Source organism: Nuphar pumila, chromosome 2 (assembly GCF_984573655.1).
Source record: "Nuphar pumila chromosome 2, dmNupPumi1.hap1.1, whole genome shotgun sequence".
In the NCBI taxonomy this organism is placed as follows: Eukaryota; Viridiplantae; Streptophyta; class Magnoliopsida; order Nymphaeales; family Nymphaeaceae; genus Nuphar; species Nuphar pumila.
The window spans coordinates 106,297,099-106,323,904 of NC_143250.1; the positions used below are offsets into that span (position 1 = coordinate 106,297,099).

The 26,806-nt window shown below is 37.9% G+C and overlaps 1 protein-coding gene across 4 annotated transcripts; it reads right to left on the reverse strand.

The window, feature by feature from the left end:
* Window positions 1-286: 286 nt before the first annotated feature.
* On the reverse strand, window positions 287-26,010 carry LOC149846581 (uncharacterized). Of its 4 annotated transcripts, none has more exons than XR_016430538.1 (4): window positions 25,463-25,960; window positions 24,076-24,153; window positions 4,980-5,096; window positions 287-550 (listed from the first exon to the last, which is right to left on the reverse strand). XR_016430538.1 is itself a non-coding variant. In XM_089998085.1 (4 exons), the coding sequence occupies exons 1-3, from the start codon at window positions 25,919-25,921 to the stop codon at window positions 6,725-6,727; spliced, it is 603 nt and encodes a 200-aa protein (XP_089854211.1). In that variant the 5' UTR covers window positions 25,922-26,010; the 3' UTR covers window positions 4,749-5,096; window positions 6,708-6,724. The 4 variants fall into 4 exon arrangements, 2 of the variants coding, with proteins under 2 accessions (XP_089854211.1, XP_089854212.1); XR_016430539.1 differs by lacking the exon at window positions 287-550 and adding an exon at window positions 24,669-24,832 and having other exon boundaries at window positions 4,749-5,096; XM_089998085.1 differs by lacking the exon at window positions 287-550 and adding an exon at window positions 6,708-6,790 and having other exon boundaries at window positions 4,749-5,096; window positions 25,463-26,010.
* Window positions 26,011-26,806: the final 796 nt, after the last annotated feature.

The following is a 26,806-nucleotide window of genomic DNA, read 5'->3' on the forward strand; positions in this document are numbered from 1 at the left end:
AGTCAACCACTAGGGTTTGAAGACAAGTCTCATCCTGATTTTGTGTGTAAACTCAGTCGTGCTCTTTATGGCTTGAAGCAATCCCCTAGAATATGGTTCAAAAGGTTGCACACCTACCTCAAAAAGCTGGGATTCACTGAATCTAAGGATGACCCATCATTGTTCATTGACAATCGTCCGGGTTTACATATGTTTATTCTGATATATGTTGATGACATTATCATTACAAGAAACTCATATGAATATATCAAGTATATCATACCAGAGTTCAAACATGAGTTCTCCAATAAAGATCTTGGTACTCTTCATTATTTTTTGAGAATAGACGTCATTCATGAGCCTTTAAGTCTTGTTCTGTGTCAGAGGCAATATATTATGGATCTCCTTATTAAGACAAGTATGACGAACTGAAAACTTGTGATCACACTAGCTGCGCCTAATGTGAAGTTGTCAAAACAAGGTGGCAAATTGTTAGAGGATGTCACACAATATAGAAGCATTGTTGGAGCACTTCAATATGCCATGTTCACCAGGCTTGACATCTTCTACTCTGTTAATAAAGCTTGTCGGTTCATGCATGAACCAAATTAGAGTCATCAAATCTACGTAAAACGTAATATGCGATATTTGAAGAAAACAGTTAATTTGAGACTGCACCTTAATAAATCTTTCTCTTTACAATTATTAGTTTTTTTCTAATGTTGATTGGGTTGGATACCCAGATAATCATAAGTCTACAGGTAGTTATCTAACTTATATGGGAACAAATTTGTTATCATAAAACTCATCCAAACAATGTACATCTGTCAGATCTAGTACAAAAGCTGAATACAAAGCCATTGTTGGAGTTGTTTTAGAACTTACATGGCTTAAGCAACTTTTAACTGAGCTAAACGTCCATTGGTGAAGACCTTATGGTATGATAATCTGGTTGCAATTAGCATTTTGTACAAAAAAAGTTTCTAAAGGTGAAATTGAGGTAAAGTTCGTCATTTCAAGATCAAATTGCTGACATGTGACTAAACCTTTTCCTGAATCAAAGTTTACATATTTCAGAGACAAGCTCAACCTCTTAGAGGTTGGCTTGAGGGGGCATGTTAAGATGAATAGTTCAGGTAGTGTCCCACATCAGTTTCAATCTAATGCCAAGGAGACTCCTACTGCTATGCCAACTCTATCCAAGGAGAGTCCTACTACTACTATGCTTATCTCACATACATCCAATCTTGAGGAGAGTTCATATTCAATGCACCATGGTGATAACAATCCATCTAATGTGGTTGAGTTCAACAAAACTTTTGAGGAGGTGGTAACATCTCTATATGATAAGATGATGAAGAAGACCAATGAGGACTATAAGGTGGCAAAATCCCAAGTGGTTATGATGACCGCATCTGCTCCTAATGAGATCACATTTTTTAACAATTGTAAATCTCATATTCATATAAACTCCAAAAAGATGAGATTGTAGAGTCCATAATGAACCACTTGTAAATCTTTATATAAGACAAGAATAGCTCCTCCTCTCTGTGTGAATAAGAGAGAGAGAGAGAGAGAGAGAGAGAGAGAGAGAGAGAGTATACATGATGAATTTTGACCGAACCACATTAAATCTTGTGTGAGGTGTGTGTGATTTTATGAGTTACCCGATCCAAACAACTTTTTATATGGGACTTTTTCACCTTGTTATTTTACATGATATAAAGTAGTACCGATAGTGAAGGAACCAAGCACCACAGATTTACTTAGATTAAGGGTATGTTAGCGTGACAGAGAAAGCTAAGGCTTTCCCCAGAAATGCACAACATTCTATGTGTTTTCGCAAGGCCCACAGCGGCAACACAAACTTGGAAAGGGGGCCCCAACGTTTTCCATTGGGGGGGGGGGGGGGGGGGGGGTTCTGATTTGCTTTTCGCGGACACACTCTCCATGGCATCCATGCAGCAGAGAGTGTGTTTGCAGCAGGCAAAAGTGCCCTAAGGATCAAACCAATTCAAATTGAATCAGCAGGAAATTGATTCGCTTCAGGATGAGTCAAGCCCTCCTCAAATAAAGGTAAGTTCGGGCCCAATTCAGCTGGAATCGAGCAGAATTCACCCGATTTGTGCAGAATAGGGGTTGAATCAGCCCTTTTGTAGAATAATTTTTATTTTCATGATTTTTAAATTAAAAAATAAAATTGACTGATTCAGATAGATTCAATTCGGATCGTTTTGAAAATAGATTCAGATATGAAACGAATTCTGACAAAATTGGTCAGAACTACATAAATCATAGATGCCTTAGTGGTATCCAAATTTGAATCTCATTAGTTCGTATGCATTCACAGTGAACTTAATAGGATGGGTCTGGACAGCCACGACCGGTTACAACATAAAGCAAGACGACTCAAAGCAACATGGCTTAAAAATCAAGTGAAACTCAAAATTTGATTTCCAGAAGTTAAAAATGGTAAAAACAATGTGAAAAGAAAAGGCAAAAATTGGGGAAGAAACAGATGGGTTTTGAAATTTGTGAAAGAAATCCATTTAAAAGTGCTGTGGACGTATTTACATCAAGGCATTTTAACTTTTAAAAAGAGGTCCATTTAATATGCTAATTAAGAATGACAAGTTACCAACAGATTTAGAAATGGTACTTGTAAACAAGCACTAAAAACATAACAAGATTAAAAAGATGCTCTTTTTGTCACTAGAAATAAAATTTTGAACACGATAAGAGTGGGCTGGACACCAGATACTTTTTTTTTGGATAAATCAAGGAAAAAAAAAACCATCAATGGTGGCTGGCTTCTAATTGGTAAAATCATGGAGGTCCCCCTACCCACCGAAGAGTACACCCAGCTTTGACCTTGCAGCAAGAGAGGCCACCCGTGGGTTTAGGACACCATTTGTCCATTTGCTTCTAATAGTTGTCCAGGTTTGTCAGCACAAACTTGCATTATCAAACACCAACCATCAGCTTGGAAAGTAAAGAATTTTCAATACAAGCCTACTATAATAAGTGGATTTTGTAATGTTTCATCTTCCTTTCCATGATCCAAAGTAAGCCTTTTTTTTTCCTACTAAGGCTGATATGTCCATCCTGGTTGAAGGAAATAGTAGGTAAATAAAGGAGGGGAATTAAAAGGGTGAAAAAAAAAAGGATGGGCCCAACGCTCAGATTGGTCTGTGTGTTTATAAGATGACAAAGTGAACATGTGCCATAAACAGAATAATTCAAGACATGTCACAAGGTTCTTTGGTCTTCATTCATGTGCAATTATTGCTTATAATAGATCAATGAAAGATTCCTGGAGTCAAATAGTGTAAGAGAACAGTTGTATTTTATGGCTGCATCTAGATGTGGGCACTGGGCTGGGACGGCCGGGACGGCCTGGCCTGGCCCAGCCCGCCATGGGGCGAGCCTGGGCTGAATATAATATATATATATATATATATATATATATATTCAAGTGGTACGGGCTATGAGACACATAGTCAAGTCTTGGACCATATATTTGACTGAACTGAATTCAAACGGATTTGATAAACAATTGAATCCAACTAGTTAACCAGCTATGATTTGACTTTATGTTTTAACATCTAAAGCAAAGTTTTTATACTAGGAAGCGGAAGCAAGAAATGATAAGAGAAGCGGAAGCGAGAAGTAATGCATTTTAAAATGTATAAAAAGTGGAAGCGAGAAATTAAAAAAATAATACAAGAATTGAATGAGAATCAAAATGGAACCTAAATAAAAACTAAAATAAAAGTAACTTATTAAATTTCATGATATTTTACTGTAAGAATTAAAAAACAGACTTCCCACCTATCTAAGAAGCTTCTAGTAACTCTAGTAACTCTGGTCTAAAGTAGAGATTGAATCTGAATATGCCTCTACCATCTTTGGTTGCACATAAATGTGAATCCAATTAGGGTATATAGCTAATTGAATCTGGATTTGTAAATGTTTTCTTTATCCGATTCCTGATCTAAAACTGAATCTGATTATACTAACATCCAATTATATCTATCCTGATATGACACACATACAGAATTGGGCGTTGGACGGGTGAGATGGTCCTGAGGTGGGGGCATGTTTAGGTGGGAAGGGAAGGGAGGGAAGGAAAAAATGGATAGAGGAGATAAAGACTTATTGAGAGTAGAATGGGTAAAATTTACATTAATTATATTCACATTATGATTCAATCATTCAAGGAATGACAATTATGGTGGGTATGAGTTTGGATAAAGAGAAAATATGATTTTCAATTATTATGTACCAATTTGAATTACAGAAAGAAATTACTTTCTTTTGTCTCCAAATGACTCTGTTCAACATAACATTTCCTAGTTCAGAACTGAAGGGCTCCACTCATCTGGTAGGGGCGACTTGTGAATGTCAAGTTGACGGGATGTCACAAGTTTGAAACCCATGGGTGGCGTCCCTTGCGTATGGTCAAAGAGATGATTTGCTAAATACATCAGGTCAGGAGCATAAATTCGTTTCTAAAAGCTCAACATTTTTTTAGACAAGTATTTTTTAAAATCTCAAGACATCAATCCTCCCAAGTCTGTAATTGTGATCTATCATGTGCAATGAATAAACTAGTTGTGGAGCTAATAAATCCTAAGATCATATTCCCACAGACCATTTATCTTGCACAATTCTTGGAGGCACTATAACCGAAAATTTTTCCATGCATTAAGATGGATAATTTTCCAATCAACATTCTAGAAGGCCATAAAACTAAGGATGAGTCATGCTTGACAAAGTAAAGATATATAAATTCCAAACTCTATCATCATTGTTGTAAAGACGACTTCGACCTCTCAAAAAGTATCACGAACTGCAGTAATCAGGTAAAATAAGAAGGGCAGATGTATTCAAAAGCAGTTGAGGACCTTGCTTTTCAAAAATAAATATGGATTAACCATCTATTAGTTATCTTTTATATACAAGTGGTTTTGTGTGGATGTTTGAGGGGTGTCTTTTACCCGAGAGGTCCTGCAGGACGCTGGATGACATCCAAAATCCTGTTACCTTCATCTGCACAAGGTTGTCACTTCGAACTTTCATCTAGAAGGCTCCTGCTGATGTACCATCGTCAAAATCTAAATGATACAAGCAATGTCAATCATTAGGGAGAAGAAAAAAAGTGTCACAAGAGCTGCAAATGCCACTGCTCTCACCAAAAAAATGAAATTGACACATAAACATACCCAAAAATGAAATTAACATACAAACATACTAAAAATTTGAAATTGACATATAAACATAGAGTCTATGTCACTTGGGTACCAAGGGTACAACATGGTAATTTTAAAAAATGTAGAAAAATATATATTATATATCTAAAATATTTATTATATATATATAATATATACTGAAAATATATATTATATATTAAATATATAATATATAATATAATATAATATAGGACACAGCAAATGTCGTGTCCAGGTATCAGTACCTGTGTCGACATACTAGTACCCGTGTTGCCGTGTCGCGGTAACCTATGTCACATGGGTGCGGGTGCGTCACGGGTGCGGCGCAATTTTAAAATTTTTGGACACGGGAACTCGGCTATATATATATCTATATATATTATTTTATTTTATTGTATTTTATTTTTAAAAATATTATTTTATTTTATTTAAAAAGTGCACAGGCACAGCACTGTGCACTGTGCACAGTAAATAGGCACAGGCACAGGCACAGTGCACTGTCTCTTTTTATATAAAAAAAATCGTTTTTTTAGTTTTTTCAATAGACATTTTTAGACTCGGTCAAAGTTGACTGAGTCCAAAATATGGACGGACTCGGCCTCGACTCGTTGACCGAGTCCGACTCGGCGTTGACCGAGTCCAGGCCGAGTCCGAAGCCGCACCCGTGTCGGGGCGTGTCGACTCGGGTGCGGCACCTCCCTAGCCGAGTCCGTGTGACATAGGCGGTAACATAGCATAGAGTGCCGAGGAGACAGAAAAAAAAAAACTGGGAACTTTAGAAAAGAGTGATTGTGTAACTCCCCAACCATAATTTGGCTCACCAATCAGTTTCCACTATAGACAAAGATCAAATGCAAAGAAGATAATGGTTGTGCAGAAGCAAAAAAGTTCATTTTCACACTTGAATATGATCCAAGTAATCTAAAATATCACACAGTCAGAACAAGCATAGGACAAGAAGCATCATCTTGGAAGCATAAAACTGTATGAATTAAAAGTCTTGCTACGGTTCCCGATATCCGCTTGCTATCAATAGTCAAATTGTTAAACATTGGGGGAATTGGCTAAGGGTTGATCTACCATTAAACTAGCTAGGTTTAACATTAGATAGATTCAACCTTACAAAAATGCTTAAAACACACGAAAATAATGGCATTTTTTAAAATGCAAGGCTGCTTTTTGAGGTAAAAAAGGTAACTCTGATAGCTTAATAAAGTTATTTTTTTAGAAAAGGTGTTTTGTAATGACCCTAACTCATAACCCTTGAAAATGCGGATTTTTTTTTAAACCATTGCGGAAACATTCCCAGAACCTTTACAGTTCCACTCACAATTGGATAATACAACCAACCACAAGAGATCTTACATTTATCATCCATATCAAACCAAACCAAACTTTTATTGAATAATTAATGATAGTCTCGAGATAATTGCATAAGAAAATTCAGAGTGCATAAGCAATTGAATGTAAAGGAAAAGTAAAGAAAAGCAGAGTCACACTGTCCATCTGTGAAGTTATCTAGCAAACGTATAGCACTCGTAGCTCTCCCCAAAGTGAGTCACTTCACTGATCCCCTGCGGCTGCGAAAAACCACAGAAGTAGGGTGTCAGAAATTCGAGAAATTATGCATATGCATCCTTCTAATGAATCAAATAAGCATAAAGAATACAAATATGAATTCATGCAATAACTTAAAAGAATGCAATTATGACAAATACATAATTCGAATAAGCATTCATGCAATAGAGATAATTATTAAGCATGAGGAAACATTTAATAAATATCAGGGATCACAATTTAAGCAATACAATCATTTAACAGTTAAGAAAACAGGTAAACATGCATGATCTAATGCATAACAGGAATATGCATGACTTCAGTGCAATGCATGATTAAATTATTACCTCTTATTAGAATTTTTTTTTATATGCATGTCCCTATTAAATGCACACAATTTAAGTTCCTCTTTTTAATTACCGTTGCCCACGGATACACCACAACAACAACAACAACTGCGCCTTCATCCCAAAACAATTGGGGTCAGCGATATGAACCAAAAAAGAAATTCATTTTGGGTCTTCCACATGAATCCTTTTCCTCCAATCATTTCTATCCAACGCCATGTCCTCGGTGAGGTTCAAAGCATTCATATCCTTTCCTATCATCTCCATCCAAGTCTTCCTAGGCCTACCCCGACCTCTTTTAACTAATATATTTTCCCATTTCTCCAACCTTCTAACTGGAGCATCATTAGGCCTTCGCCGAATATGTCCAAACCACTGTAAACGATTCTCTCGCATCTTATTTTCAATGGGTGCAACACCTACCTTCTTACGTATCTCTTCGTTCCGAATCTTATCTTTTATTGTATTTCCACACATCCATCTAAGCATCCGCATCTCAGCTACACTCATTTTTTGAATATGATGTCTCTTGGCAGCCCAACATTCCGTACCATATAGTAAAGCGGGTCTAATAGTCGTCCTATAAAACTTTCCCTTCAACCGCAATGGCATTCTACGATCGCACAGCACTCCAGTAGCACTTTTCCATTTCATCCACCCAACCTTTATCCTATGATTTACATCTCCATCAATTTCTCCATACTTTTGAATGATGGATCCCAAATATTTGAAATAATCATTCACCGGTATATCTTGCTCACCAAGCTTCACTACACTCCCATCCCTACTTCGTTGCTTACTAAACCGACATTCCATATATTCAGTCTTACTCTTACTCAACTTAAAACCTCTAGCTTCCAATGTCTGTCTCCATAATTCTAACTTAGCATTAACCCCAGCTCTAGACTCATCAATCAAAACAATATCATCAGCAAACAACATACACCACAGTACCGTTGCCCACGGATACACCAAACGGATAAAATCTCTGAGGTCAAGTTAGGTTCGCAAGATAGCTTAGCACACAATTTGTATTTTATTACTAAGTTTCAAACTTAGCATTCGACCGAAATAGCCTTCGGAACATTAAACTACCAATCTAATATCGGAGACAAATCACTCATCCACAAGTGTCACTTTTCTTGGTATACCAAAACAACAGCTGTATCTACACATCACTCCCAGGCAAAGTGGCGAATTCTCTCTAAAACCGTAGCCAGAAGAAAGAACCTTAATATCGGGTTCAGGGGCAACAACAATGCACACAGAGTTTTTGTATCCTCGTGGTTTCCCCAAAACCGCAACTCCAAGAGTCTCGTACTCCCGATGAGACATCTTAGAAAGTACATTGCACTGTTTTATTTTTATTAGATTATTATTATCTCGTCTCTTTAATTTGCAATTCAGCATGCAAACAAAGTCAACAACTCGCATCTACTCCTGCGAGAGCCATCACGGGACTCCCGCCCGTGGAAACACATAGAACAGTGCAAAATATTAATGTGATTTTTACGATGCATTTAGAATAAATAAAGGAGCAAACTACAGCTCGAGGCTCACCCGGCCCACGATGATTAGTTTCGATCATCGATGCACCATATACAAAAACCATAACAACATATCATATAGGAAATAAACCTCATGCTTTCTAAATGCACATTCATATATGCAAATTTAACCTATGCATGATATACCACCTTCATGTGCATGTGCTCGGTATTCATGTGCATGTACCTTTATGTGACCATTTCACAAACATGCTTCCATTTATGAATCATCTTAAGTTGGACAAGTGAGCATTCATGTACATGCAAAACACACATAAATCTTATCTATGCCCATGCACTTAAAGCAAACCTTATCATAGTATGATGCTTAAGCATGTCACATCAAACATATAAACAATTCCAATCTTAACATGTAGTTAAATCAAAGTACATGTACATAACACATTCTTGAAATTTAACATGCATAGAGAGATTAAAATTCCAGATTTCACAAGCCAAGTGCTAAAAGTGCATGTTCTTGATGCAAGCCTATCAGGCCAAGCCGACCCCGTCGGCTGGGGTTCAAACCCCACCTAGCTGAACCCAATCAGCTGGTTGTAGCAGGACACACACTCTGCTACACAAGCTCTCCCCCGTTTTTTTTTTTTTTTGAACTCCCTGTCCGGCCGACAAAGGGTTGGGCCTATGCAACGACACGGGGACTTGGCAGGCCAGCTGAAACTGGGTTCGGCTGGGCTGCCAGCCAGCCCAAAAACACATGCCCAGCTGACTAACAGTCAGCTGGGTTTGCAAACCTGTTAACCAAAAAAATTTTTTTTTTTTTATAATACCCACTTGCCCAGCAGAGTGGCTTATATGGCTTAACAGGCCAGGCAGTCGGGCCTGTCAACCCAGTATGAAGGTTATCCAGGTCTGGCCCAGTATGGTGTTAAGACATATGTAATAATACATATATATATATATATATATATATATAAATATAGATGTATTTATAAATGTATTCACCATAATACCCGATAGGGGTATTATGGTCTTTTCACAAGTACCCAATAGGGGTAATTGTTTTATTTCTTTCCTTTTTCTGTTTTTTAATTTTTGTTTTTTATTTTCTAAAATTGCTTTTTGGGATACCAAAAGGGGCCCCACAATGGAGTCGTTGGGGGCTCCCAACGACTCTATTGGGAGCCCCTTTGGTCTCCTTTTCTTATAAATAGGGGGAACCCCCCTTGTATGTGGCATGGCTCTTAGAGAGCTCCTCTTCAATAAAAGAAATATTCTTTTATGTGTGTAGGCTTATTATAAGGCCCTTCGTATATCCTTTGGTGGATTTTCTCTCTTGTGGTTGTTTCATTTGTCTGTGTTGGACATTGTGAATGCTTTGGCATTCTTAAATTCTTTCGCATACTTCATTACATGGTATCAGAGTCATACGATCTTCTAAGGTAAAATCGTGTCTCTCTCTACTTCCTTTCTTTTTCACATCTTCATTTTGTAGCAATGGAAGTCAAGATCGATCTATCATTCAAACTCAATGGGAAAAATTACATGATGTGGGCATCCGCAATAGAGAATAATCCTAAAGGCAAGAAGCTTTGGGGTTATGTAATGGGAACCGTTCCGGAACCCCAACTTAAGCTCACAAAGATGGAAGGAGATCAAGAGAAAGCACTTGAAGGCGATGCTCATCTCAAGGCCATTGAAGATTATAATCACCAAATGGAAGATTGGGAAAGTAACCATGCAAAAATCCTAGCATGGTTTATGAATAATGTCGAACTCAAGGTATGTGCAAATATTGCAAAATTCCGCCGAGCAAATGAAGCTTGGTTTTTTATGAAGGGTATGTTTACCCTAAAGGATCTTACAAGAGCTTATTTTTTGCAAGAAAAAGTAAGAACCACAAAACAAGGTGACATGAGGATACAAGATTATTATAGTGCTCTAAATCCTTTGTGGGATGAATTGGCTCTTTTAGAGCCTAAATGGGTGGCTATGGAGGATGTGGTACTAAGACAAAAACAAATGGAACAAGATAGATTGTTTCAATTTTTATTTGGGCTTCGTCCCGAATTTGAACAAGTTAGATCCTCACTTCTCCATAGATCTACGTTTCCTCCCTTAGAAGAGGCTATTGCCGAGATTACCCAAGAAGAGACTAGGCATAGCATGGGTAAAAGCATAGAGAAAGTTCTTGCCGTATCTAAACCCGGCAATCATGTTAAAACATACAAACCACCTCATTTTGGTAAGCAAGGGAGTGGTGGAAGAAAAATGATTATATGTCATCATTGTTATGAGCCGGGACATATTAAACCAGTTTGCCCAAAGCTAAATGGGGCATTCAAGCCAAAGGTGGCTTCCGTTGAAGAATCATCCACCAAAGAAGATGACGACAAGAACGGGGATCTCAAAGATACTCTTGGACAAATCTCCTTGGCTCTCCAACAAATTCTAAAGGCTACTTCTTCCACCTTCGATGCCGCCATTGCCTCATCATCACCTCCCGGTACGTACTCTTGGATTTTAGATTCTGGAGCTTCTTTTCACATGACTCCTCATGAAAATGCATTAACCAATGTGCACACCAATTCAAAAATATCTTGTGTCTCTACGGCCGATGGAACTTTTCTCAAAATAAATGGTATTGGAACTCTTGATTCTAAAAATGTTCAAAATTTTCTTGTTCCAAAAGTTAGAATAGTTCCTAAATTAAATCTTAACCTCTTTTCCGTTTCTCAAATAGCCGATCATGGATGTGAAATATCTTTCTCATCCCAAGGGTGCTTTGTGCAGGATCTCCAGTCCGGGAAGCGGATTGGGCAAGGCCATAGGAAGGGAGACCTTTATTTTATGGATAACTTAATACTTCCAAATACCTCATTTTGTACTTATGTCCAAAACAAAAATATTGAAACTTGGCATAAAAGGCTTGGACATCCAAGTTACTCTAAAATGTATCCTTTTTCTTTTGGAAACAAGTTTTGTAAAGAAAAAAATATCAATTGCAAAGATTGCATTTTTGGAAAAATGAAGTCTACTCCTTTCCCTATTAGAACTTTTGTGACAACAAGACCTTTTGAATTGGTGCATTCCGATGTATGGGGACCATCTCCGGTTCTATCCAAAGGTGGTTATTCGTATTATGTTACTTTTATTGATGATTATACTAGATATGTATGGATTTATTTTCTTAACTTTAAATAGGAAGTTTTTAACTTCTTCAAAGAATTTCATGCAAAAGTTCAAAATCAATTTCAAAGTCAAATATCCATTCTTAGATCCGATTCGGGTGGAGAGTACTTATCAAATGATTTTCAATCATATCTAAACAACATGGCATTTGTCATAAAAAATTTTGCCCAAGAACTCCTCAACAAAACGGTCTAGCGGAAAGAAAACATAGACATATTTTAGAAACCACTAGATCCTTACTCATTTCTAAAAATATTCCTAAAAGTTTTTGGGCCGAAGCCGTGTTAACCTCCACCTATTTAATCAATAGGATGCCATCTTCAAAATTGAACAATATCTCTCCTTATGAAAAACTTTTCAATATGACACCCGACTACAATTGTCTTCGTATTTTTGGGTGTAAATGCTTTGTTCTTTTACATAAAAGAGATAAATTGTCACCTAAAGCAATAGAATGCGTATTTTTAGGATATGGTGAAAATCAAAAGGGGTATAGATGCTTTGACTATAAGAACAATAAATTATTTGTCTCCAAAGATGTGACCTTTTTAGAAGATGAAAATGGATTTGAAATTTTGGAAAAACCAAATGAAATTGATCATATGTTTATCAATGATCTTTTAGAAGACTCAAATGATGACCTTTTGAGTCATCCAGAATTTTTAGAAAATACTCATGATAATGGTGTATCACCAACTAATGGTGACAATCTCCAAGTATACACTCGGCGTGAGGAAGCACAACCTATTAGTGCTTTAGAAAAATTCTTGCGGCTTAATGAACCCCTAGAAGAAACCTCCCTTAGGCGTTCTTCTAGAGAATCAATTCCACCTAATAGGTTTGTCTCATATGAAACTCTCTCACCTAAATATAGAGCTTGTCTAATTGCCTTGCATTCTTATTATGAATCTTCCCACTATAATCAAGCAAAAAATATTCCTCATTGGGTTGAAGCAATGAAAGTTGAACTAGATGCTTTAAATAAGGCTAAAACTTGGGAAATAGTTCACCTTCCTCCAAATAAAAAAACTATAGGATGTCGATGGGTCTACAAAGTCAAAACAAAAAGTGATGGTTCCCTAGAACGTTATAAAGCTAGATTAGTTGCTAAGGGATATTCACAAGAATATGGCATCGATTATGAGGAGACTTTTGCCCCCGTGGCTCGCATGACAAGCGTTAGAACTCTAATAGCGGTAGCATCATCTAAAAAATGGCCTATATTTCAATTAGATGTTAAAAATACCTTTCTTAATGGTCAGTTGAAAGAAGAAGTATATATGGACCCTCCGTCGGGAATTAATGTTAACCAAGGTCAAACTCTTCGGTTATTAAAAGGTTTATATGGTCTTAAACAAGCCTTTAAGGCTTGGTATGATAGATTTAGTGCTATCATGTTAAAATTGGGATTTCGTTCATGTTATACTGACACTGCTCTTTTTGTTAAACGTGCAGGTAATAGTATCATCATCCTTCTGCTTTATGTTGATGATATGATCATCACTGGCAATGATGAAAGTGGTATTATTAATGTTAAAAATATGTTAAAACATAATTTTGATATGTCTGATCTGGGTTTTCTCAGGTACTTTCTTGGTATAGAAGTAGCATACTCTCCTCGAGGGTATATATTGTCACAGATGAAGCTTGCTACAGACATATGTTCCAAATCTGGGATTTCAGATGACAAAAAGGTGGAGACACCCGAGGTTATCAATGCTAAACTACGACTAGAGGATGGAGTTCTGCTGGATGATCCTACGCCTTACAGACAACTCATCGGCTCCCTCACCTATCTGACTATCACCAGGCCTGATATTGCTCATGTTGTGCACTCTGCAAGCCAATTTCAGCATGCTCCTACATCTGTGCATATGAGTGTTGTGCTTCGGATCATTCGATACATCAAAAATACTTTGACTAAAGGGCTATTCCTATCCTCACTCTCTTCCTTAGATTTACTGGCTTATACTGATGCTGATTGGGGAGGAAACCCAAATGATCGAATCTCGACTACTGGCTTTTGTGTTTTCTTAGGAGATTCGCTAATTGCTTGGAGATACAAGAAACAACAGAAAGTCTTATTATCGTCTACTGAAGCAGAATACAGGGCTATGGCAACTACTACAATGGAGCTTGTGTGGCTTCGAAGTCTTCTTCAAGATATGGGAGTTGAAATTACCGGTGCTTCGAAGCTTTGTTGCGACAACAAAAGTGCCATCTATATTGCCAGCAACCACACATTCCATGAGAGGACTAAACATATTGAAATGGACTGTCATTATATACGTGATGAATATCTTCGTGGGACAGTTACACTGCCATACGTCACTTCAGAATATCAACTTGCAGATTTCTTTACCAAAGCCCTGCCTGCTCCTCGCTTATTGTTCCTTCTTGGCAAACTTTCGGTTATCTCCCCGTAAAGTTTGAGGGGGGGTGTTAAGACATATGTAATAATACATCTATATATATATATATAAATATAGATGTATTCACTATAATACCTGATAGGGGTATTATGGTCTTTTCACAAGTACCCAATAGGGGTACTTGTTTTATTGCTTTCCTTTTTCTGTTTTTTAATTTTTGTTTTTTATTTTCTAAAATTGCTTTTTGGGATACCAAAAGGGGCCCCACAATGGAGTCGTTGGGGCCCCCAACGGTCACAATTGTGACCGTTGGGGGCTCCCAACGACTCTATTGGGAGCCCCTTTGGTCTCATTTTCTTATAAATAGAGGGAACCCCCCTTGTATGTGGCATGGCTCTTAGAGAGCTCCTCTTCAATAAAAGAAATATTCTTTTATGTGTGTAGCCTTATTATAAGGCCCTTCGTATATCCCTTGGTGGATTTTCTCTCTTGTGGTTGTTTCATTTGTCCGTGTTGGACATTGTGAATGCTTTGGCATTCTTAAATTCTTCCGCATACTTCATTACATATGGCCATACCACATAAAGGTACAGTTTTTTTTTTTTTGAAAGAGGTACTAACCGATTCGGTCAGCTGGGCCTGGCAGCCAATACACAGGCCCAGACCGGGCTTGTGGATGCTGCCAAGCCTAGCCGAGAGCTGTCAGGCCTAAGCTGGCCAGGTCAGCCCAGCCGAGACGCTCGGCTGGGTCTGGCAGACCATGCACAAGAGTGGGACATACCGATAAAATAATAGTGATACTATAACAGTCTGCAGTGCAGTTACTATCAATCAAAAGAAAATGCAACGTTGATTATTAATTAATAATAATAATGTAAACAGAACCAGAGTGCCTTTCTGGAAAAAAAACCATAAGCTCATAAGATTGGTCTAATATTCTATTGTGACAAGTAGATATACAACATATACGTTTATGCACAAGATATGGCTGTGATCCCTTTGAAAGTATACATATACATATATCCACCCAAACAGCTTTGCCTAACTCCAAAGCACCCTTTTTTTTTTTTTGTTACACACTGCTGCCCAGCCGGCCTGACAGAACCAACCTATTGGCTTGGTTCTGTCGAGCCAGCAAGGCCTGCGACCAGCCAGCCCAGTCTGGCAGCACCTTACGAGTGGTGCCAGGCTTGGCCGTGCCCAACCAGGCTGCTGATCGCCAAGGACTCGTTTTTTTTTTAATACTTGCCCAGCCGAGCCCACTCGGCTGGGCCCCTGCAAGCACAGCAGGCCTGGCAGGACAAGCCAGGCCAGCTGTACTGGTTCCAGCTGGACCTGGCAGGCCCGTCAAGGCGCTGCCGGGTCAGGCCAGATCAGACCTGGCCAGTCGAGCCTAACCCGGCTGGTCCAGTGACCCAGCTGCAAGATGTCCAAAAACCAATTTAAATATCCATATATATAAATCTGTTTCCTTTTTTTTTTTTATCCAACGTGCATGAACCAGCCACATCTAATAGCCATGAGAAAGTGGCATACACAGATTTCCCAGCAATACATACTTATGTATGCACTTAGGCATATGTATGAACACCAACTTCCAATACCCGTAATATGCACATTTAACCAATAAAACAAAGCAGAAATTGTGAGCCATAATCAAGCATATTATTTTTTTGTAAAACTAACCTAAACATATTCATATGGATAGAAAGCATTTACTAAGACTTAGTTAAATTTACTCAGGCATGCAGTTACAGATTTATAACCCAGTTATGCATGCTTACGCATGACCACGTTCATGTGTGATCAAGGACAAATCCAAAAATCCAACCCAATTAAATCTATGTAGGAAGACTTAATTAACAAGGCATACCTATCCAAAGCTTTCAATGAGCATGCCATTACATTCACTTGGGATATGAGATGGTTGAACGTTTTCCATGGTAATATGGGGTTTTTGAGTATTTAAAGTCCCAAGACCAATGTTGTAAGTATTGTACCATATGGTACGATATGGTATGATATGTATTGTTACTATGGAAAATAACGATACTATACACACTTGTATCACAATATGAGTGTGTATCGTATTTGTATCATACAATACAACCTTGTATTATACCGTATCGTATGATACAGGGTGTATTGTATGATACACCTTCGGCACACTTTAAAAATGGTTGAATCGTAATTTGTTTTTATTAAAGACCACTTGAAGGCCGACTCCCTCATTTGTGTAGAGGCCATTAGAGGGCCTGGCAATCGAGCACTCAAGTAATGACTGAAAACCGATTAAAAATCGAGTGCAACTATTATCATAATATTTTTATTTATGGAATATGAAAGTATGAGTCTTGTGGCATGTTTTTAATTGCAAGATATTTAATATTTTGCATTGTTCTTATGAAATAGTTGATGTTTGATGCAGTGTTGTAAGTATTATACCATAACGTACGATACGATACATATCGTAACTTTGGGAGAAAACGATATGATACACACTCATATCGCGATACAAGTATGTATCATATCCGTATCAGGTGTATCGTACTATCGTATTCATATCGGGTGTATCGTACGATATACCTTTGTAGCATACTGTGTCGTACGATACACCTTTGACACACTTTAAAAAGGCTGAAAGTGTTATTTTTTTATTTTAGGTTTTAAAGACTTCTTGAGGGCCGACTCCCTCATTTGTGTAGAGGCCACTGGAGGGGAACCCACACACCCTAAGAGCCATGGGAGCGATTTGGAGGCTGATCCGTGCGCAAAGGAGAGGACTTTTGCAATTTTCTCAAGTAGGAGTGCATTTTCACCATTTTTCCACTCAAGGAAGAGTGTTTTTTTCACCCATTTGTATTGTTATGACTTAAGTTTGTTATGTGTGTCTAAACTTATTGTCGAATATTTGTATGCCTATATTTTTATTTGGTGGTTAATTAGTTATGTATTATTTTAGATCTTTCGATGTCGTCTTCACGTTCATGTCATAGAGATGATTTTGCATGACGATACTAAAGAAGCATTAATGATGTACCACGACCAAGGTCATCATTGAAATGTGTGTTTTGTGGTGCTATTATTAGATGTGGGCTGCATAGATTTAAGCAGCATATTGCAGGTCTTTGTCAAAATCTACGTCCATATGATTCTCCATCTATTCCTCCAACTTTTAGTGTTGATGTTATTGTTGAACTAGAAGCAATTGAAAGAAGAAGAATGTTGCAAAAATGCAAAGAAGGAATTCCAACCATTATTCTAGATTCCGAAGATGATGATGATAACCTACCATGGCAAGCTCGATTAAATTCACTTGCCAAAAAAGACTGCGAATATGAAGAAGCGGTGGCGCGGCAGTTTGATACAACAATAAGGATTTTTTGTCCTAATTCATGACATATATGCCCTAAATAGTTTAGTTTTAGGATCTTTATAGTTTAGAGATGAAGATTGGCATATAAGACATTGGTTAAATGTGATGTTTTTTGTTATCATGAACTCTTAATAGTTTAGTTATGACTTATGACATTTTAGTATGACTTGAATGTGAATTTAATATTGTTAAGGCTTTAATTGTGTTTAAATTATGTAGTTGCCTTTTATTTACATTGTTAGTTATCAGTTGCATGGTTTGTTTATTCAATTATTCATTTCTTCTTCTTATTTGTCTATTGCTTATTTTATGTCTATTGTTATTAATTTATTTGCATATATGATTTTATTTTTTGTATATTGTTCATTCACATTGTTAGTTGTATTGTATTTGTAACTATTGTTTATTCAATTGTTCATTTATTCTTAATTTTTTTGAGCAGGTTATTTAATATAATTGCCTTATAGTGTGCGACGACATATTTTTAGGGATGGCAATGGATCGGGGTGGGGGCGGGGGACAAGGTCTCCACCCCTGCCCTGTCTCAAAATTTGAACCTACATCCCCGCACGGGGATGGATTTTAACCTCCACCCCCGCCTTTATCCCTGTTTCATGTCCTCCATCCCCAGTCCAAACGGGGGCGAGGCGAGGCGGGCCGGGGCCCCATTTCCCCTCGGTCTAGTGTCATCCCTTAGAAGGATTGGGCATAGGCGGGGCAGGGCAAGGCGGGGCAGGGGAAAGCACAAGTCCATCCCCGCCTCCATCCTCGCACGGGGATGGATTTTAACCTTCATCGCCGCCTCCATCCCCGTTTCATGCCCTTCATCCCCAGTCCAAACGGGGCGAGGTGGGGCGAGGCTCCGCTTTCCCCCGGTCCACTGCCATCCCTACATATTTTGTTTTGTCTATTGCTTATCGCTGATTGATTTTATGTCTATATATGTTTGTTATTAATTTTAGCACTTTGTTAACTTTTTTTACATATTTTGTATATTTAAAAAACAAATTATTTGGGTTACCGACTAGTCCACCTAGGCTCCACCTAGCACCTTTGACAACTAAGGTATTTTGTGAAATTCATCATTGTTTCATGTGTTATGGTTTTTTTTCTAATTTTTTCTGATTTTTCTTGATTTTTTTTAGATTTTTTGGGAATTTTTATTAAAAAAATTATGATTTTTATTATGTGATACGATACACATCTAATTTTCACCCGACCGATACGGGTAACGCTACACTACTTACAACCTTGGTTTGATGATGTCTTATGCAGCTCATAGAGACATAAATGCTTCATATGTGATTTTATGGTTGTATTTTGTGCAATTCATCATTGTTTCATGTGTTATGATTTTTTTAGAAATTTTACTAATTTTTTCTGGTTTTTCATGATTTTTTTGAAATTTTTGAAAAAAAATATTAACAAATTACGATATTTTACTATACGTATCTTATTTTGGGCCCCGCCGATACGGGTAACGATATGATACTTACGACCTTGCCCAAGACCTCAAATCAAGAGTTTGATCATCCGTCATTTTGGTTGCAGCTTTCCCCAAATCCTTGTTGAGACATTTTTCCTCAAGTAAACAAATGGCCCCTCAAAGAACTATGCTTTTCAAAATGTTTAAAATGATAGGTGCATCATGACTTCATCAAACATCAATAGGAGTTGAAATAGGAAGGAACGTTTTCATAAAACAGCCCTCTTACAAGTTAGAAACAGCAGATACCATTCAAAATTACAGAAATGGGAGATTTTAATGAACAGCTGTGAACAAGAAAGCCAACATTAAAGACTTTAGTTACAAATGTCAACTAGAAATTCCTAGTCCAACAAGGAACAGGCACTGCTTTGACGAACCAAGAGACTTGAATCTTGACTTTAGAATATTTATGGCTTAAGAACAACCATTCACGGACCAGAAATGACCATCCAATTTGTGATTTCTAAGCTAGAAGCCATTTAAAGCAAGGTCTAAAGACCTCTTACCCAGTCTGACTAGTTTTGCCTTTCACTCATGAATCATGAAGGTTAACCAGAAGAATCAGGTTTTATTTCCTTTGCACTCCTTTTCCACATAAAAATTACAAACAATAATGGAAAAATGGCTTGCATGGAAAATTTGAAATAAAATATGGACTAATTACCATAATACTGCGATTTTAAATTCAATAAATGCAAATGACTAAAATTAAAAAGACATATACTTGAACATCATAGGGCTATGATCAACAAAATAGTAAAATGTGTGAGGTGAGACCAGGGTTACCGGAAGCGCCTAGCTAAAAGGGGAAGCGCGAAACATCGCGCTTCCGAAGCGTCCCCCTTTTTTGGGAAGCGCGCTTCCCTTCACGCTTCCCCTCGCTTCCCCTGTTTTTTCAATTTTTTGTGTTTTTTAATTTTTTTTATTATTTTTTCGCTTCCCCCTCGCTTCCGAGACGCTTCCTAGGTCGCTTCCGAGACGCTTCCTAGGTCGCTTCCGAGACGCTTCCCGAATCGGTCCTAAGTGGTCCCACGCTTCCCCGCTTCCTAAAATTTTGAAAGTGCCTCGCTTCCCGCTCCCGCTTCCTCAACTGGCAACCATGGGTGAGACAAACCCATCATCTTCGCCAATTAAAACCATACATTGCAAAGTCCGCAAATTTTCTAGGATTATCTCCAGTATTTTATGAAAAATTCATCAACCATGAATAAATCCATGAACTTTTGGATGTTAAAAAGGTATAGAGCTTAATCAAATTCATTATGGATCTGGATCTGGATCTCGATAGAGGATCCACACGGATTTACATCCATGAAACTCGGTTCCAATGGTACTTTTGACACTTTGTGAGATTCACCGAATCTCTTAGTTTATTATGTTCGGATCCAGTATGGATCCAAGCTTATAGAGCCATATAACAAGGACTCAGATCCATTTACGGGACCCGATTCAGAGTATTGCAGAAACATGAGACTCTGGAGAGATCCGAATCACTCGAAACCATTTAGACATAAGTCTGGATCCATTAGAGGGATCCAACCTCAAAACAATTTGGATCCAAAAGCAATCCATGTTGATAAACTTTTGGAATCTAGAATTGGACCCAGAAATAGGGATCAATTCTCAAAGCATGCAATGACCAAATTATATATATATATATATATATATATATATATATATATATATATATATATATATCAAAACTAATACATAGATACATGTGTTTGAATCCAAAAGCCAAACGAGACAAATATGGATCTCACGTAAAATATTTGGGGTTTGAGTCCATTCGGACCCAAACCGATTAAAAACACAAGCACCAATACATGATTTGGAATCAAAATCCAATCTAAATCCGATCCAACTACAAACCTTTTCTTAAAGTTCTCATTTTAAGGTTGTTTTTTATTTGGATCTTTATAAGATCCAAATCCAAACACAACCCATACTTATTTGTGGGTATATATATTAGAATAAAGGTTTGAGTTGAGTCCAACTGGACCCAACCCCATCCGAAACAACCCAAACCTTTTGGGGTTGGATCCATGTTGGGTTCAATCGGATCCAACCAAGGATGTCGACACCCCATGTCGACATCCTGAAACCAACCCCCCTCTTCCCTATTTAAACCCTTAGGGGGGGGGGGGTCTTTTTCTTCAAACTCTCTCTCTCCCTCTCTACTATCTCTCTCGTTCTCACTCTCCCTCTTGCCCTCGTCGGTTCCACAGACCACCACCCTCCGCTCTATGGCAGCGTATCCTGCACCCTCCGCCGCTGCTATCCAGATCAGGTGAGCCCAGTGCCTCTCCCTTTCCCCTTCTTCCTCCTTTGTCTTTCTCAAAGGACAACAACAACAGCTCGATGTTGTTGTTGTGTGGTGGTCGGCAGAGTAGGGTGGTCGACGCCACCACCCCTCTCTTCCTAGCCTGTTGCTGCCGACGACAGTTAGGGCAACAACTACTTGCCACTGTTGCTGCCAGCCACTACTGCTGACAGTGGCCTGGCTCCTATCGCGCCACCGATGGCGGGTAGGGGCTAGACCCTTGTCATAAAAGTGCCACAACAACGCCACTTGCACCGTTGTCACCCCTAATCCTCCCGACAGCAGCAACATAGGCTATAGTCTTGTTCTCTTTTCTGATGACGTTGCACCTACTAGGCTTTCATGAGTCTGACCCATTTTATGGGATTCAGGTGATGAATAAACGGATATTGCAGGGAATGACGCGATGACATCAAGAATCCACTCTCTCTGTTATTCGCTCCTAAGCACATTTTGTAATTTTGTATAAAGACTTTTATATAACACTATTTCTATCTAAAACCTTGTTTTGAATCTTCATGGTTTTGAATGGATTTATGCAAATGCGGACCCAAATTCGAGACATTTGGGGACCCAATTTGTTGGTTGAAAATTTTGTTTGTAATCCGCCCAAGGTTCGCCAACTTGTTTTTTTCAAATATTATTTCCGTTGAACTATCATTTTTAATTCTGAAAAAGGTCTAGTTATTAAAATTTCAAATCTTTCCTAAAATTTACAAGTTCAGGATTTTGGGGCATTACATACATTGTAGTCACAAAATCATTGGAATTCACAACCTACTAATGGAGGATACTACTCTTAACTATACATTTACATATTATACTTGACCAAAATACTCCATATATATTTGCTATGGACAATCTAGCACTTGCCATTTTTTTATGGTTTGCTGTTTTGGTAAATCTAACCCTACAGATGTGATCTACAGGGTCCATTTAGTGGAGAATTGGCTTTTGATTTCATCGAATTCCAATGTGCATGTGCAGGGTTTTCCAGCAATTCAAAAATCGATGGCCATAAATGCATCAAGAATTAATTATTTAAAAGTATATTTTTTCATAGCGAAAAGTGCAATCTAAGGATGGATCCTAACAAATCAACCATGCCGAACACATCTACAGGGTCAGATTGAGTCAAAACAACTTGCAACAATGAGATGCCACTATGCCAGGTTGATTGCACATGTAGTCAACCATGGCATATATATATATATATATTATATTTGTCTATGTGCACACATTCAGAAAACATAGGAGAAGCACATGACATTATGAAATATTAACTTTGCAACAGCTTGTTAAAATTAGCAAGGGTAATACCTCTCTATAACAAATGGAAGTATAGATACAGATACTACTGCAATGCATGCCAATTTCACTAACCTAATAGCTTCAGAGTCAATGCTGACAATATCACCAGAAAACAGCTCATATTGATAGTGGCATTTTGAGCAAGAAGCTAGCTGCATGAAAGATGTTTATAATTCAAGGAGATACTTAAGGCAACAAAACTGACTCTAAGATAGACCATTCTCGATGCAGAAATTTTTCTCGTTGTGATCTAGGACCTGATCTGTTGCCATTTTTCCAACAGAGGAAGCGTAGGGGGAAAGAAATAAAAAATAAAAGCTTCAGCTATGTTGTATAGGACAAAGATATTCTCCATCAATATTGCAGTATGGAAGTAAATAAGCATAACGAGGTATAAAATGAAAAACACAGATTCTAATATATGAATGCAAATGCAAATGCAAATGTTTTTCACATTAACTGTGAATTATCACTTGGACACCCAGTTGTGCTGCAAGTAAAGATTCTCTGGCACAGTTTCAAATGAATAGAAGTGCATTGACCTTGAATAATTCAAGTAGTAATAGAAATCTCTGACATTTGAATAAGGTGAAGGTACATAATATTGATTTTTGGAAGGTATTCTAAGATAGGAAGAAAAAAGAAAAGACAAAATTAAAGGCATGGATAGTCAACTATATGAACATTTCTCCTTACAGACAAAGAGAATCAACTTGCTTTCTCTTGCTATCTGATCATAACTTATTGAATAGTTAGTAGGAGCTTGTAATCTTGATTTGACTGGGGATTTTCTATCCTGCGATTTCTAACTATTTAATGCAGGATTCAGGAGGGAAAGAAAAGGAAAACTTTCAAGGAAAGTTGACAGCCACCATTAACCACAAATACATAAGATTCATACACTGATAAGACCTTAAAACCTCCAAGTGACCGAATGGCCATTCCTGTCCATGGAATAAGTCTGAAAATGAGAAAAAAGAGTTTTGGAAATAAACCATCAAATGATCAAAGAGTTTACGTTTTCATTGTGTCATATCCAAAGTGTTCATCTAGGAGGCTTGAGGCTAAGTGATATAATTGACCAAAAAGCATGTATTGGTCTAATAGTTAAAAGGATATTATGAGGGAACAGGAAGATCATTCCATAGCATGCCTTTTCTTTTTTTACTTAACTTTTACACAAATTTACAACTTATAAAAAATATAGAACTTGAAGTACAAAGTCATGATAAAATGTAAAATCAGACATAAACAACAAATGATAGTGGCTCAGATCAACAGGAAAAAAATTACACTTTGGAATCTGAGAAATGCTTCATTGAATGACATAGAAAGAAGCCTAAATGCACGAACAGGAGTGCTAGAGCAAGAAATGCTAAAATATACGCACTTGAGTTCCATGTTGAGGTTGTGTAACAGCAATGGCTATCATACAACTTGGGCATCTTACAACCTTTCCAAAAGGCACCTGCAAAGCCATTCTAATTCTCAGATGATATGAAGAGTTTAAAAACATGGTTAGCAGACAGAAATCCCAAAACATTGAAAATAAGAAATGTAGGCAAATTTCAATATAAAGAAATAAATCAACACTTGATAAGTTGGATGACAGTGTTACCTTCATAAGGAAAACATAAAGCAAAACTGTCGTCAAAACTACTGACATCATGATATTAGTCAAAAAAGGATTTACAAATTAAAAAATTTGAGCTTTCTTGAAGAACCACAAGAAGGATGAGCAGAGAGAAAATTTATTTAGTACAGAGTTTTGTCCACTTTGTGGAAAGTTTAAAACATTTATAAATCTATTCAACAGATTAGAAGTCCTTTAGCCAACACAGTGTACACCATCATATTCGTCAATAGCTACTGTGGTTTCAAAAAAGAAACTCCACAGAATAAATGCAGGCACCAAATCAAAATACAAAAGAAGATTGAAAAAACACCCTAAAATTTTCCTAGTAACCAACACATCACACTTACCTCCTCCCCTGAGAAAACCCCAACACGGGAGACATCTGAAATTGTCTGTATTACATCAGAGACACGCATAGATGCTGCCAGACCTTGAACCATACATGCATAAGTCCTAACATCAGGCCTAGGCCACCTCCAACTCTGAACCGAGGATCCTATCTCTTGAATTTCTGTTTTAGAATTACAAAATACACGTCAAATTTGAACCATTGATTTGCATTGTGTCATTATGACTTGCATCAACTCAAAATCACAAATCACAATTTATTATTTCCGATGTTGCATTACTTCATGATTTAAAATTTTAGGTCACTAGTCAAATAGACAATTTCATTGCGTTAGTGTTACATGTTTACTAATCAAACAACAAATTCTAATCCATAGATTGCACTGCTGACCACACAAAGCATACAACTTTCAGCATTACACAGTATACATCAAACGAAAACGGAAAAGCACTTAATATTTCAGGGGTATGTAAAGGTAAAGCGCCAAACATACAAAACCATTATTAATGTTAAACATTGGATTTGCAAACTAAAGTGGAAACTTACTAATCCTCATGCATGATTCACATTGCAAATGCAATTACAACACCTTACGAACAGAACTATCTTAATAAGCGGGTACCATTTCAATTACAATCTATGCCCACATATAATACCAGCAAAAATAATGACCCGTTTTCCAATTGCACTACCAACACAAAGCACCAATCTGTCATCATGTTTCAGAATACCATCGTAATACCCACAAAAAAGATAACGCTAAATTAAAAAGAGAATCTCGATGGAAATTACAAGATCTCTCGATTGCCCGCTGGCCGGCTCGACGCTCCAGCGCATGGCCGAGAAGATGGAAATTGCGAGGTCGGTGTTGTTCCTATCGATCGCTGCTGCTAGAATAGCGCAACAATCGGAAGCGCCCACTGTCCCTCCACCATTCTCGGGACGTCTCTCTGTGACGAGGCTTAACGCCTCTTCTGCGTCTCTAGCACCCGAAATCTGCCTCAGGAACTCGTCGTCTAACAAACTGGAGTCGCTGCTCTTGCTGGGCTCGGGACTCCAGGCTTCTACATTCAGTGAAGCTCTGGCATTCGGGTTTCTCGTGGAGGGAAAAAGGGCGAAGAAGAAGTTGGTGTTGGTGCGACACAGATGGTTGGTGTGAGCCCTGGATGGGACGCCACTGGCATTAGTGGCAGTGGGGAGGAGGCTCAGTAGAGAGGAGAGCCTCCCAGAGGTGCCCAAATGAAGGGCCATATCCTTGGAGGGGTGCCCTGCGGAGGAGAAGGGGGCGCTCTGCTGCTTCTGGTTTTGACGTTGGCTTTCCTCTTGGTATACCTAAAGGTGAGATATGAATGGCTGTCCGTTGGCCAAATGGAATTTGGGACAAGTTGTGACCAAGGGAGTGTTTTGACGGCACGTCCAAGATTTGATGGAATAGTAGAACGCATGTTCTTTTCCTTCTATAACAATTGTGTTACGTTAGTTCATCGTTTGATATTTAGTTGTGCGGGCAGCTTAAACAATGTTTCGGATAACTTTATTTTGGATCTACAATATATTTATTATAGATTTTTAGTTTCAAATATAGATATCGGATTGGAATTAAAAACTAAAAATGTTTAAAATTTGATCGCATCATTTATTTGTACATATTCCACTGAAATCATTTAGTTGTCCTTTGTTTAATCAAACTAATTGATTGCAATGCCGTCATTGTCCTTTTATTTTAACAAAAACCGTAAAATGACATAAAATGAGTTAAGAAAAAACAAAAATGCTATTTTACCCTTAGTTGGTTTTTGTAAATGTATCCAGATAAAGTAAGCAATTGAGTATAATAATGCAAACATTGGCAGGTTTTCAAAAATAGTTCATATAGGTTTTTGTAAATTACTCTTCAGAATTTAAAGGCTAACAGAAGAGCTGTGAACTGGTTGGATATGAATTGGTTTTTGATCGATCTACGTCCACATTCATCTAATACGTGCGGATGGCAGTGGACTGGGGCAGGGAAGAGGGACAAGGTGTCCACCCCTGCCCCGTGGGATCCCCGCCTTCATCTCCTTCATCTCCGCACGAGTTTTGATTTTAACCTTCATCCCCGTTTCATGTCCTCCGTTCCCTGTCCAAACGTGGCGA

Coding starts and splice junctions, on each gene's coding strand:
- LOC149846581 (XM_089998085.1), bottom strand. CDS start 25,921: ATGGCCCTTCATTTGGGCACCTCTGGGAGGCTCTCCTCTCTACTGAGC. Junction 24,154..25,462: donor GCGGGCAATCGAGAGATCTT/GTAATTTCCATC, acceptor ATGGCTTTGCAG/GTGCCTTTTGGAAAGGTTGT. Junction 6,791..24,075: donor AACCTCAACATGGAACTCAA/GTGCGTATATTT, acceptor GGTTTTTCGCAG/CCGCAGGGGATCAGTGAAGT.